Source organism: Coregonus clupeaformis, chromosome 15 (genome assembly GCF_020615455.1).
Source record: "Coregonus clupeaformis isolate EN_2021a chromosome 15, ASM2061545v1, whole genome shotgun sequence".
Lineage (NCBI taxonomy): Eukaryota > Metazoa > Chordata > Actinopteri > Salmoniformes > Salmonidae > Coregonus > Coregonus clupeaformis.
The window spans coordinates 26068463-26082025 of record NC_059206.1 but is presented as its reverse complement, the minus strand read 5'-3'; the positions used below and the strand labels follow the sequence as shown (position 1 = coordinate 26082025).

At 39.5% G+C, this 13563-nt stretch overlaps 3 protein-coding genes across 6 annotated transcripts; 1 reads left to right on the top strand and 2 right to left on the bottom strand.

Moving 5' to 3' along the window:
* Positions 1 to 10: 10 nt before the first annotated feature.
* LOC123492578 (CKLF-like MARVEL transmembrane domain-containing protein 3) lies at positions 11 to 6847 on the bottom strand. Of its 2 annotated transcripts, XM_045225078.1 has the most exons (5): positions 6540 to 6836; positions 4108 to 4263; positions 2817 to 2912; positions 2252 to 2369; positions 11 to 1443 (listed from the first exon to the last, which is right to left on the bottom strand). In XM_045225078.1, exons 1-5 carry the CDS (start codon positions 6657 to 6659, stop codon positions 1412 to 1414), a joined length of 522 nt encoding a protein of 173 aa, XP_045081013.1. In that variant the 5' UTR covers positions 6660 to 6836; the 3' UTR covers positions 11 to 1411. The 2 variants fall into 2 exon arrangements, with proteins under 2 accessions (XP_045081013.1, XP_045081014.1); XM_045225079.1 differs by lacking the exon at positions 2817 to 2912 and having other exon boundaries at positions 6540 to 6847.
* A 550-nt stretch (positions 6848 to 7397) lies between these two features.
* LOC121548391 (chemokine-like factor) lies at positions 7398 to 8980 on the bottom strand. The gene is made up of 4 exons (XM_041859828.2): positions 8825 to 8980; positions 8183 to 8338; positions 7966 to 8061; positions 7398 to 7679 (listed from the first exon to the last, which is right to left on the bottom strand). Exons 1-4 carry the CDS (start codon positions 8930 to 8932, stop codon positions 7572 to 7574), a joined length of 468 nt encoding a protein of 155 aa, XP_041715762.2. The 5' UTR covers positions 8933 to 8980; the 3' UTR covers positions 7398 to 7571.
* A 550-nt stretch (positions 8981 to 9530) lies between these two features.
* Positions 9531 to 13530, top strand: LOC121548335 (thymidine kinase 2, mitochondrial). Of its 3 annotated transcripts, none has more exons than XM_045225387.1 (10): positions 9531 to 9785; positions 10374 to 10411; positions 10532 to 10606; positions 10695 to 10748; positions 10832 to 10921; positions 11088 to 11161; positions 11261 to 11349; positions 11443 to 11522; positions 11643 to 11723; positions 12830 to 13530. In XM_045225387.1, exons 1-10 carry the CDS (start codon positions 9611 to 9613, stop codon positions 12914 to 12916), a joined length of 843 nt encoding a protein of 280 aa, XP_045081322.1. In that variant the 5' UTR covers positions 9531 to 9610; the 3' UTR covers positions 12917 to 13530. The 3 variants fall into 3 exon arrangements, with proteins under 3 accessions (XP_045081322.1, XP_045081323.1, XP_045081324.1); XM_045225389.1 differs by having other exon boundaries at positions 9706 to 9785; positions 10310 to 10411; XM_045225388.1 differs by lacking the exon at positions 10532 to 10606.
* Positions 13531 to 13563: the final 33 nt, after the last annotated feature.

The following is a 13563-nucleotide window of genomic DNA, read 5'->3' as shown; positions in this document are numbered from 1 at the left end:
ATACGACCATGTGAGTGCATATGTAATCCTTGCTTTAACTAGTAGTGAAATTATGTGACTATAGTGGAACAATACAAGTTAATGCTTCATGAAGGCTTTAACAATCTAGAGCACTCTGTAAATATAACCTAATATTTTGAACTAGGTGTATTTACATTACAATATATTGTAACATGCTTAAAACAACTTTAACAACAGTGCTTCATGCAGAGGTTATAGCTTGTATCAAGGTTTTGAACCACTCAACATCTGAAATGGCTAATCTTAAAGTGAAGACTTACCGCTCTTATCTTTTTAAAGTTTAACCTTGATTTTCTTAAATGTTCTGTAACTGATACAGGTATTTATTGGACTCTAGGAGGCAGTATTAAAATCTGTATTGTATTTAAATAATTTTCTGTAGATTTAACAAAACTATAGTTTATGGTGACAACCTTGTCTCAAAATAAATGGATTTGGAAATGCTGTTGAACATGTCTTAATTTTTTATTAAACAAAGTAAAGCTTACAAATGCCTGAAAATCAACTGATGTCTTTCTTATTTTCTTTACATGACCTGCAAATTGACAAATGTTTCATGTACAAACCTGGTAAGAAAACCTAAATAGGAAAACATTTTGGTGTAACATTTTCAATCAATGAATGCAGTCCTACCACATTTGCAGTTTACTTTTCAAACACAATAACAAATGTCTCCTAGTGCTTTTCCATGATCAAACGTTTTTTGAATTGGAAGAAAGAAAACATTCCGCTGACAAATCAAATTCAAAACAGGAAGTGGCCATTTAGGCAGTCGGTAAGAGTCGCTAAGTGCCATGCACAGTCAGTCTTCTCAGCTCGGTGAACATGGATCTGTCATAAAATGATTTTAATGCTAGGATATCACATCAGATACAGGAACATTTTCAATAAAGGTCACCAGAAAATGAAAAATCAAGCAAAGCAAGTATGATGATTGGACAGATGGTGTAACCAGCCAACCAGCTGCCAATCTTTTCAATGATGTAAACCTCATAAAAACATATAGGGAATTTCTCCTGATTCTTCCATTTAAATTTAGTGTAATGTGCCTTTGTTCCCCATGCTCTGCTTGGTATTATGGAGGCTGAGCAACTGTAAACCAATAGCCATCACTATAAATACCACAGTTCATTCACAGCTTCAGAAATGTATTTCAGAGTTTGGGCAATTTTAGAGCATTTGGAAAATACTGTAACCGTAATTGATCATTGTACGTGCCAACATTCCAATGCCCTAAAGACTGAGATTGGAAACCTGTTTTCACGTCAGTTTAAAATGAAATGTGAATCCTTCAGGATGCCGTTGACGTCTGCAGTATGGCTGTCTTCCTGTCCGGCATGGTGGACTGGACACACACACACACACACACGGTCCCTGGGGTAGAACCTCTTCAGTCTGAGTCAGAGTCTGAGTCGTTGTACTCTATAACACAAAAACAGGAAAAACACTTTTACTATGAGGGTATGAGCAATGCCTGTGCCTGTCTGTGTATGACACATCCCCTCTGCCTGTCCCTTCCAAAGAGGGAAGTGAATGCCTTGTCTTGCTGAGTCCTGTGGTCTCTGACCTAATGCAATGATCAGGAATTGAAGTTAGAAATGAATATAAAGGCTATATAATCCTAGAAAGTAATCATGATAGGTAAAAACACATTTGTGGTCAACATCGATGATTAAAGAGCTAATATAAATGTTAATATAGTAACAACTAGGTTGTGCTGAGATACAGTTTCAAGGCAAATGAGATCAGAATTCAAATGTTACCATGTTTTGTTTATTGAATAGATTAGCTACTCAGCATACGGTCAGAACAAAGACAACAATCTCCACTGATTTTCCCAGATGATGTGCTGACTCCACAAACACACTCCATGAGTATTAGCTCCCCATTGACCTGTGACCCTTGGCTGAGTGAACTCGAGCCATGTGGTCCACAATGTGGCTTATGATTTCTACTATGCGCTATCAGCAAACTGCAAGTCTATTAGTTTTCCTAAACTATCCAAACACATTTCATTAGAACTGACAGAAACAAAAACCCTGAATGGAGGGTCAGCACTAAGTTTTCATTTCTATATTTCCTGTAGCCATTTTGTGGGAAGAACAGGAAAGGACTGAATGTTTCTGAGGGTTACTGTAGCAGCTAAAGTGTGTAGCACTGGGGACAAAATGTAGATTTACGTTAATTAGATCATACTATATACTAGACATTATTTGAAAGAATGTGTTACCTGAGGTTCTTGGTGGCTCGTCACCCGAGTCCCCACCTTTTTTGAGGAAATTAGCCAGGTCATTAAAGATGAAGTAGAAATCTAGCGCAAAAACAATGGTGGCAATGAACCCGAACACCTGGAGGGGGTGGAGGGAAAGAAAACCTTTGATATCAACGTGAAACAGCTAGTAAATCCAGAAGGGGGTGAAGTTTCTGACAGAAGTTAGCTGTAATATGATATCCAGATACGATTAAGTAATGCAGTGGAGTAACCAGACACAACTTCTGAGTTCAATGTGTATACCGTACATCAGGGGTGTCAAAGTCATTCCATGGGGAGCCTAGTGTCTGCAGGTTTTTGTTTTTTCCTTTCAATTAAGCCAGAGACAACCAGGTGTGGGGTGTTCCTTACTAATTAGTGACCTTAATTCATCAATCAAGTACAAGGGAGGAGGGAAAACCCGCAGACACTCGGCCCTGGAATGAGTTTGACACCTGTCCTGTAAATGGTGAGGAGACACAACTCTGATCATGGCATAGGTTAGATGAGAGATGTGTGGATAGTGTTAAAGAGCATTTCTTACCCCTGCTGCTTTAGAGGCCCCGTCTGTGAACTTGGAAACTGATATTATGGAGATGATGAAAAAGATGATGGACGCACTGACACAGCGCAGAAAATCCTAACAGATAAATAATGACAATGAAAAAGTACTTTTCACATTTGTTTTACAGTTGTCAGCAGTGGCTACCATCTCTACTATAAATATACTGAGTGGACAAAACATTATGAAAACCTGCTCTTTCCATGACTTAGACTGACCAGGTGAAAGCTATGATCCCTTATTGAGGTCACTTGTTAAATCCACTTCAATCAGTGTAGATGAAGGGGAGGAGACAGGTTAAAGAAGGGTTTCTAAGCCTTGAGACATGGATTGTGTATGTGTGCCATTCAGAGGGTGAATGGGTAAGACAAAAGATTGAAGTGCCTTTGAACAGGGTATGGTAGTAGGTGGTAGTAGTGGGTTTTCACGCTCAACAGTTTCCCGTGTGTATCAAGAATGGTCCACCATCCAAAGGACATCCAGCCAACTTGACACAACTGTGGGAAGCATCAGAGTCAACATGGGCCATGCCGCGACGAATTGAGGCTGTTGTGTGGGGGCAACTCAATATTAAGAAGGTGTTCTTAATGTTTTGTACACTCAGTGTATTTGTATTTATTATGGATCCCCATAATACTCATCCCTACTCTTCCTGGGGTACAGCAACATTAAGGCAGTTAAAATATTATATGACATTACATTTCATAACACTTTCACAACACATTGTGTTCCCTCAGGCCACAATTCTACTATCACATATCTACAGTACAAAATCCATGTGTACGTGTGTGTCTTATGTGTATGTGCGTCTGTGCCTGTGTGTGTCTCTTCACTGTCCCCGCTGTTCCATAAAGTGTATTTTTATCTGTTTTTTTAAAATCTGATTCTACTGCTTGCATCAGTTACCTGATGTGGAATAGAGTTCCATGTAGTCATGGCTCCATGTAGTACTGTGCGCCTCCCATAGTCTGTTCTTGACTTGGGGATTGTGAAGAGACCTTTGGTGGCATGTCTTGTGGGGTATGCATGGGTGTCCAAGCTGTGTGCTAGTAGTTTAAACAGACAGCTCGGTACATTCAGCATGTCAACACTTCTTACAAAAACAAGCAGTGATGAAGTCAATCTCTCCTCCACTTTGAGCCAGGAGAGATTGACATGCATATTATTCACGTTAGCTCTCCGTGTACATTTAAGGGCCAGCCGTGCAGCCCTGTTCTGAGCCAATTGTAGTTTTCCGAGGTCCCTCTTTGTGGCACCTGACCAGTATACTCACCATGAGGGGGAAGTGGAATCCCTTAAATCGCTCATTGAATTTGGTGGAATAGGCAAATAGGAGGAAGAGGGCAGCCAGGAACTCAATGAGGGGTGCTGTAACAAAGGCTGCTGCCGTGGACGCCACAAAACAGATGAACGCGATGAGGGACAGAGCCTAGCGGAGAAGACAGAGGAAGGGAGAGATGGAGAAAGTGACCAATAGAATGCAGTAACGGCTTACTAAAGTTATTTTGGTCCAAAATCTCCCTTTCAAGAAATGTTGCAGTGCCCCTAAGCTATTACATTTCCTGTCTCAAGCTGTAAGGAGATGCAGCTGTTGAATGACAAATAATATACACAGGTCTATACAGACACGCTATAAGCCTATACTGTACGTGAATTCAAAAGTTTTTGCTTGTTTATACACGTGTTAATGTAATTGTTCACTTTAGCTAATCATGAAACATGTTTGTCTGGTTGAGCACACATCCTAAAAGACGCAACTGTCTTTGTGATTTCAAAGACATGCACAAGTCTTTAATATCAGCATGCAGTTTTCTTTGTAAAGCATTTCTGTGTTTGTTTTCCTACATCCCCTTGTCCTGAGTTCCCCCGGCCAACATCATTGGACAAGACAAGCCCAGGCACTGTTATCCTACACAGAGAGCCATCTTGTCTTTGTTACACTGTGTCTTCAAAACCACAGACAAGGCTCGCCTCGGGGTGGGAACTCCCCCAAATGCAACACAGACTGCTACTGCTGCTTTCATAGATACAACCCTGAGAAGAGCAAACTGTTCATCTATCTAACACTTAGAATGTGTTTCATCATCGAATAACGTTGAATATCTTCATAATGCACAGCAGAACTGTGATTCTGCTTATCAGACATTTTGTCTGACCTTGACATGGCTAAGGTTTCTCATCTCAGAAACCCACTGCTATGTTTCTGCATAGCAGGAACAGTTCTTACCAAATATGTCCTTGGATAGTAAAGCAACAAGGTAAATTCACTAGGAATCTTGGAATCTAATACTTTCTTCTGAGAATTCTGGCACAACACATTTCTTGTAAATTGGATGCTACGAGCGACAAATTAAATGACTTAAGCAGCATTATTGTCATTCCAGCTATTACGATCAGAAAAAACTATATGCATATGTTTTCCAGCTGTCTTGAGCCACTACTAAAACCACCATATTTCATATTTTATTGTGAGTTTTTCCATTATTTTCCAATGGTTAAAGTCATAGTAGCACCCATGTGGTTTCTAGAACAAACAGGGGAGAGGATCATATTCTAAGTGGGTGTAAAGAGGCTGCATTGTTCTTGGAGACTGATACCTTTACCTTATAGGGCCAGTCAGCCAGAGCCCTCTAATAAAGTCCTCTATTCTCTACAGTATAGCTTTTGGGCTACATGCCCTCCAGCAGTGTCAGTTAAGTAGAGACTGAGAGGGTTGATAATTGTTTTATGCAGCATGTCCAGGAACTGAATCTCACATGACAGACATAGGAGGGTCCATGATAATAACATATTTGTGTTCAATCAGTTCAAATCCTTTGTGATCACCCCTTTTACAGGAAAGATGTCTAAGCAGACACACTCCTGATATCTGAGGTTTGAAATAATCAATAATCATTGAAGAATTCATGCAGTTACTTTATTTGCAACCATTTGTAATTTTAGCAAACTCTCTTTTAAATGTATTTTGTGTGTACCATGTATTTTGTATGTACCATGACCATTTTGGTTTAATTGCATGTGCAAACGTGTCCCTACAATAGGCTACTGCACATCATGTCAAAACCTATCAGTAGATATCCAGTATTACAGTAATACAGAGCAGAAGTGCGACAGAAGACTGACCACATGAAATATAGAATACATTACAGTTGTATGTAAGGTCTATTGCTTGCTTGTGTAAACATCAATTAGCCTACACTAGGCTACATGAATATAAATGATAGTTTACAGGCTATGTCTCCAAAATTATCCATATGTATTATGTATTTCGTCTAACTGGTATAAATCAAAGTTCTCACTTGAATTAAAAGGTAGTCTGTCGTAAACTTAAAACGTTCTTCCAAAGTTAAAAAGATGTGGCTAAGTCTAATTAATAAATCCATTTTTAGCGCTATTGACGAAAACAAAATGCTCCCTTGCCTAAATGAGAACCGTGTGATGGACACATTGACCTCAATAGAAATGAGCAGAATTCAATCGTTGTGTTTTCCATATAGTTTACCTAAACAGCTGCTTGAAGAGTTGGTATGCAATAGCATAAATCAATCCTAACACTGAATAGCACAAAACCATTAAATCGAGTGCACCCCGCCCCCGCCAACTAAACTTCTACGCATCTGCTTGTCTTGGCAGCGTTAAAGAAAAGTATTCGGACGACACAATGGAAATAATGACACTAATATATTATTTGAATTGCTACGTTACCACTTCTGCAATAAGAAGTTGTCCTTTCCGTGAAGATGCGAATTCTTTTGCGATTGGGAGAATAGTTTGAAGGACACTTTGGCGCGGTCCAGTCGTATCGGGAGCTTCGATGTCCCCCATTGCAAAGATAAAGTTTGACTTCAGTAATGGTTACAGATCCAGCGGGCTGGAAGAGTTGAGAGAGTGGAAAATGCAAAGCCCTGAAAAAGTGTGTTGCTTCTTGAAGTGGAAACGGAAATAATGACAGTGCGAAAACGTAGTTCACAAAGGCGCAACATCTGCATTTTAGAGATGTTAGACCCGTATGCTGGGTGACTGGGCTATGTGCATGCTAAAATGCGTCAAAACTAAAATACTGTAATGTATTTGTTAAAATTGTTGTGATGTATCCCTTGAGTTTTATAAATAATATGTTTTAACTTAATAGGCCTATGGGCCAACTTTATGGGAACGTCATAAACAGCTCAAAATGCAATAGAAACATTACTTCAGAATAAATTAGAAATACACTAGGCCTACATATAAACTGACATTGTTTCAAAAATGATACAGACACAGGTTTCAAATGTGTATTTATTTTTTATACATGATAATTGTGTTGTTGCATTGATTAGGCTATACAAACAAAGGGGCAATCTGCAGTTGATACATCCATTTTTGGACTTAGAAATTAATGATATATGTACCCATATATAAATGCCTCATGAGCGTAGTTCAACTGTCATACCCCATCAGAACCCAAGATATAGGCTTGTTTTACTCCAATAATTGTAAACAAACTAAACGTAAACAAACACTATATAGCCTCGAAACATGGTTTAAACTATAATGTTGATATTATTGATGGTCAGTCCTTGAATACACAGCTCTGTCTATGAATTTGAGAGGGGTTACATTTCTCCAGCCCCATATCCTTCAGCTTTTTACCAAAACGGGCCAGGGCCAAGCTTAGTTATTGTTTCAACCGCTGATTGACCCTTTAAACCTACACATATAAGAGAGTGAGCATGGGACAAGACAATTGTGGTGTCTTCACTTCACAGTGCCAGTTGCTGCTGTTCTTGGTTGATTGAATGTGACCCTCTTGAAAAGCATGTAACCATCCACACACCACAGGCCTGTTGCTATGAAACCCACTATCTAGATAGGGAAAAAATACAAGACTTAGTGTAAATATTGGATATAGGCTACAAGATAGAATTGTAGCTGACATGTTTGTAATAGTTCATTAATTACTTGTACTGGGGGCCAAATGTGGGATTACAGTATAGATTAATGTTAGTGGAAATGTTCACAAGGATTGTACTGCCTTCTGGCAGTTCATTATTGACAGGAGGGTGTGTAAGAGGAGGCTTCACCCAGGAACCCAGTTCAATAAGGCCCCCAATTAGAAGGTCAACAAGGAATACATTTGTTTTTATCTCACCCCTCCACCCAGGGTCCCTGTCACTGTGTAAGTGGACACTGCTATCAAACTCAGGATAAGTATGAATACTGCTGCAAACAGTGAGTTGAACAAATCCTGAAGAAGAAAAGAGAATGGAAGTTACTCAGAAAGCTTGACTGCCTGACATTTTCACAGCAGTTAATCAATGTAAAATACCTACTGTAAACAATGTACTGTAATTGAATAGGTTCCTTACAATGAGAGGCCAAAAGAACAGAGTCAGCTTCTTGTTCAACTTCAGCGTGTACAGCAGAAGCAGGGAGAATGTGATCACAAACTCCATGCATGTAGCTGCAATGTATTTGGGCCTGGATGCTACAGCAAAACACACAAATGCTACAAACATAGTCCCCTGAAACAGAGAGCATTGTCAATTAGGAAATTATAGGAAATGCTAATTGATTGTTTCCATTCAAAGATATTTAAGAATAGTCTAATCCTACAAATTGAAATGGTTGTTTCACACCAAAAACTGTGACAATGCTGGTAGTTTTCATTGATTAGAATTTAATGTCCACTAGAGGGCATGCAGTATCTTGTTTAACGTCATCATCAACTAATGGGTTTAACGTTTGTACAGCTCACAGGAACTAGAGCTCTGACATTCACTTCTACTTCTGTTTTCTCATAGACAACATATTTAGGAAATAATGTAAATCAATATAATCTCTATAAGAGTAAGCAATTGTAATATCCTGTAATAATACTGTGCAATACATTCTTGCTGTTTTTTTAAATCAAGTTTACACCAGATATATGGCTTTATCTGTGCTGATAAGTCTTTTCAAAACCCAGTGGTTTATCAAAGTATGAAAAATGCATATGAAAAATGTCTCACCATCTCTGCTAATTTAAGGACACCCCTCAAGGATCTGAGAAAAGCAGTATCAACCTCCATGGTTAATGAAGGGATGTTACTGGTTGTTTTGGAACAGTCATCTGTCATGTTGTTAAGTTTCAAAAGAACCAGCTCAGAGTCTGTGCTTCCTGAACAAGCAATTTCCTTAAATTGCAGGAAATTACAGTACGTTGCTCAGAATGTGTGCAGTGTTTCTACACCCATCACTGCTAAACACACTAGGCCTTATCATGCTGCTTGCATGCCACTAAACAAATGAATCATGATCTGAAAATGCAATCAATCTGCATAGAATATTACAATCAGAAAATATTTGATTGACTTTCTCATATAGACCTACAGACATAGAGGTAAAAACATTATGACATTTTACATTTACATTTTAGTCATTTAGCAGACGCTCTTATCCAGAACGACTTACAGTTAGTGAATACATATTTTTTTATACTGGCCCCCCGTGGGAAGGCCTATGCATTTTAATGATCCTCTTCATTACTGTACTGATAATCTGTCATAAATTATAACGGTAGCACTATTTACCAATACATGAGTCCCTCACTGAACGAGGATCAGTTTCTATCTTTTTTTTGCCCTCTGGTGATGGTGGTTGGTGGAGGGAATGCAGGTCTCAGAACAAATAAAGCACTTCAACCAATAGAAAAAAACTACATCTCCATATCATGAACCAGGAAGAGGTTATTTGACACACGGAACTGGAATGCCACGTGATAGTCGAGCCCTGTGTGTTTTAGATAATTATGCGAGATGTCCTTTAACTCGCTTTATATTAACAATTTGTGGAGATCTGCTACACGACTATCTTCTCACGCGGCTGTCACGTCAGCGCGATTAGTGGCTATTCGCTGCAAAATATTTGGTGATACGCGCGGTGCGCTCTGCCAGACGAGAGCCCATAGCAACAATACACAGCACGTCTCAAGTAGGTTCCCGTGCACAAGGTTTATTTATTCGCTGTTCTGAAACATTGTTTCAATACAGAGCGATACAATGAAACACGTTGTAGACTAATGTTATAATGCCATGTTACAAATGACGTGAGTTACAATGTTGCATCAGAACAACAGAATATATTTTTGAAATAGGCCTACTCATACGGGTTACAACGTGAATAGCCTAGTTACAATATAATGTGACAGAAAATGTTGTTTAGAAACAATACACTTATATTCTGTGGTCACTTACGCTACCACCAATAAATGCTGTAAAGAATTTAAATTTGATGCAAATGTCAAAAAATGCAAATTAGGCATTGGGCATGTCTAATTTGCATGTTTGAACATTCACATCAAACAAATAAAGCACAATGAGCACTGCTATTATCTACCACTACTGTCATTGAGGCTACATGCTCATCAATTTGCTCTAACCAAACCAGGGCTGAAAGCTATCACCTCTACTTGCATCACCTATATTAATATCCTTATCCGTTTGGCTTTACCATAGCTACTGACTGAAGCTGAAACCAAGAAGTCAGGTTATCTCACAATGTTGTCTTACTCCTCCCAAGGAAAGCTGGTGCGGAATGGGGAGGAGAAGAAGTTAGTGGTATGTACTGATACACTGTCATTTTAAATCCTTGAAAATCTTTGAATTTGATACTAAGACATTTGCTGCCTATATACTTGAGGGAGAAGTCAACACATGTATCTTGTTGTTTTTCTTTAGATCTGTATAGAGGGGAATATTGCTAGTGGGAAGACAACATGCCTAGAGTATTTCAGCAAAACCAGTAACATAGAGGTAAAAAAAAAAACATGCAACATGCTTGTTCAACATTTTGTATTTGTGTGTGTAAAATGAAATCACTATTTTAGTTTTGATTTCTCAGGTGCTGACTGAGCCAGTTTCCAAATGGAGGAATGTTCGAGGGCACAACCCCCTGGTACGTGATCATTATAAAGAAGATGGTTCATTTTGATAAATGACATATTGTATGCGGATGTTAGATCTCCTCCCATCCTGCAGGGTTTGATGTACCAGGACCCTACTCGATGGGGCATCACTCTACAGACCTATGTTCAGCTAACCATGCTGGACCGACACCTCTTAACAATAGTAGGTACTTTAAACATTGCACAGAACAGGTTGCACTGATAGCCTACTGTTTCACTACTGTTGCATGTGTTCTATCAATAGTACAGATTTCTCTTTCACCAAGTACAAAGACTTGTATTTTACATTGCATAATTAACATGGTCTGTTTTGTGTTTGTTGATTCCAGTCAGCCCCAGTGAGAATGATGGAAAGGTCCATCTACAGTGCCAAGTACATCTTTGTGGAAAATCTTTACAGAAGGTAATGCACATGGTATATTTCACACTACTTTATAGCTGGTTTTCATTTGTGTCCAATCTAGTTAATGTTATGTACTTGACAATATTTTGCTCTCTGCAGTGGGAAGATGCCCGAGGTGGACTTTGCTGTTCTTAGTGAGTGGTTTGAGTGGATCACTCAGAACATTGCCATTCCTGTGGATCTTATCGGTAAGCTGTGCAGAAACACAGGCTTTCTACTTTATTCTGATGATGTTGGGTCCTCGGTAGAACCTTGTTCACTTAGTTCCTCCTCTGTTTCAGTTTACCTCCAGTCGTCTCCACAGACCTGCCATGAGAGGCTGAGAGAGAGATGCAGGGAGGAGGAGAAGATCATTCCTTTGGTGAGAGTAGAAGAATGACAGAAACTCTCAATGCTGTTCTTGGTCTCACTTCAGAGGAGTTGTAAGACTCGTCTCTTGCCCTAATCTCTCATCCTACTATCTCTCTCTCTTTTTTTAAAGGAATATTTAGAGGCAATCCATCAGCTATATGAAGACTGGCTGATAAAGAAGACGTCCTTCAATGTTCCTGCTCCAGTCCTTGTGAGTGATCAATCATTTTCAGACGTGCGTTTGGGTGAAAATGGTCTATTAATGAGGAACACTGTTTATACGTCCTAGTGTCTCCTGTGAAAAGCACCAGAGTATTGGTCATCTGTTTCAAGGAATCCTTGTTTTTCATTGTTGGGAAATAGTCAATTGTTCAATAGAAAGGCAGGTATGCAGGTAAGTGATAGCTAAACACTGCTCTGTTTTAGTTCACATTACTATAATCTGTAAAGGCAGTTTCACAACATTTAATGAGTATATACACTGAGTATACAAAACACCTGACGTAATATAGACTGACCAGGTGAATCCAGGTGAAAGTTATTATCTCTTATTGAGGTCACTTGTTAAATCCACTTCAATCAGTTTATATGAAGGGGAGGAGACAGGTTAAAGAAGGATCTTTAAGTCTTGAGACAGTTGAGACATGTATTGTGTATGTCTGCCATTCAGAGGGTGAATGGCAAGACAAGATCGAAGTGCCTTTGAACCGGGTATGGTAGTAGGTGCCAGGCGCACCGGTTTGGGTCAAGAACTGCAACACTGCTGGGTTTTTCACGCTCAACAGTTTCCCGTGTGTATCAAGAATGGTCCATCACCCAAAGGACATCCAGCCAACTTGACACAACTGTCGGAGGCATTGGAGTCAATATGGGCCAACATCCCTGTGGAACTCAGGTCAGGGACAGGTTGAAAATGTCAGTGAAGACACTTGCCAGTTGGTCAGCGCATGCTTGGAGTACACGTCTGGTAGGCTTGTGTCACTGGGCAGCTCGCGGCTGTGCTTCCCTTTGTAATCCGTAATAGTTTGCAAGCCCTGCCACATCCGACGAGCGTCGGAGCCGGTGTAGTAGGATTCAATCTTAGTCCTGTATTGACGCTATGCCTGTTTGATGGTTCGTTGGAGGGCATAGCGGGATTTCTTATAAGCGTCCGAGTTACAGTCCCGCTCCTTGAAAGCGGCAGCTCTACCATTTAGCTCAGTGCGGATGTTGCCTGTAATCCATGGCTTCTGGTTAGGGTATGTACGTACGGTTACTGTGGGGTCGATGTCATTGATTTTGGTATACTCAGTGTATATGTACTTCTATATTTTACAGGTCATTTCAGCGGACGATGACCTGCAGAAGATGCTCCACCAGTATGAAGAGAACAGAGAGAAGATTTTAGCAGGGAGCAATGTGTGACTGAAGTATATACGCTGCACCAACAATGGCAGTAGATATGTTTGTTTTCTGTAAGCAGGTTATTATAGCCCAAGAGAGCATACCAGAATGAGCTAGTGGAGTTCCTTTTATCTTGTCAACCGGTACATTTTCAGACCGCAGGTATCCATACTGTATATTTACTGCTACAAGTCGCTTTCCAACACATCTGTTACATATGCACTTGCTCATTTTTGTTTGTTTCACTGACCATGATTGATTCTCTCTATACGCGAACATGATGTCGTGTTGGTTACTTAATGATGATCACGTGGTGTCAGCCGTGAAATAATACCTACATTTTACAACTGCTGGGACATAGCAGTACCACGTCTGTAATACAAAGCATATATTGTAGGGGGCTGCTGACTAACATAGCTATATGTTTTGTTCTTATTTATTTTATTTGCTGCTAATATATAGAGGAACATGTTGTCAGGCTGGAATTGCACTTTGTTGTGAACAGGACCAACAGTAAATATGTTAAATATTGTACTCTTTTGCTGAGTTTGTTTTAATAAGTTCCTAATAGTGATTTTCTATAATAACATATGTTCATTTATGCTATATTGCTGAATAAAGTTAGTGTAACTGTCTATTTTGTATGATCCATTTGAACTTCTGAAGAC

Bases quoted from the DNA above. Each gene is read 5' to 3' on its own strand.
- LOC123492578 (XM_045225078.1), bottom strand. From the start codon at position 6,659: ATGGGGGACATCGAAGCTCCCGATACGACTGGACCGCGCCAAAGTGTC. The intron at 4,264-6,539 runs GTAACGTAGCAA...CTTCTCCGCTAG, and splicing joins AACTTCTTATTGCAGAAGTG to GCTCTGTCCCTCATCGCGTT. The intron at 2,913-4,107 runs GTGAGTATACTG...TTTATCTGTTAG, and splicing joins GATTCCACTTCCCCCTCATG to GATTTTCTGCGCTGTGTCAG.
- LOC121548391 (XM_041859828.2), bottom strand. From the start codon at position 8,932: ATGACAGATGACTGTTCCAAAACAACCAGTAACATCCCTTCATTAACC. The intron at 8,339-8,824 runs GTGAGACATTTT...TCTCTGTTTCAG, and splicing joins TCCTTAAATTAGCAGAGATG to GGGACTATGTTTGTAGCATT. The intron at 8,062-8,182 runs GTAAGGAACCTA...TTTCTTCTTCAG, and splicing joins TGTTCTTTTGGCCTCTCATT to GATTTGTTCAACTCACTGTT.
- LOC121548335 (XM_045225387.1), top strand. From the start codon at position 9,611: ATGTCCTTTAACTCGCTTTATATTAACAATTTGTGGAGATCTGCTACA. The intron at 9,786-10,373 runs GTAGGTTCCCGT...ACTCCTCCCAAG, and splicing joins CAATACACAGCACGTCTCAA to GAAAGCTGGTGCGGAATGGG. The intron at 11,724-12,829 runs GTGAGTGATCAA...TATATTTTACAG, and splicing joins ATGTTCCTGCTCCAGTCCTT to GTCATTTCAGCGGACGATGA.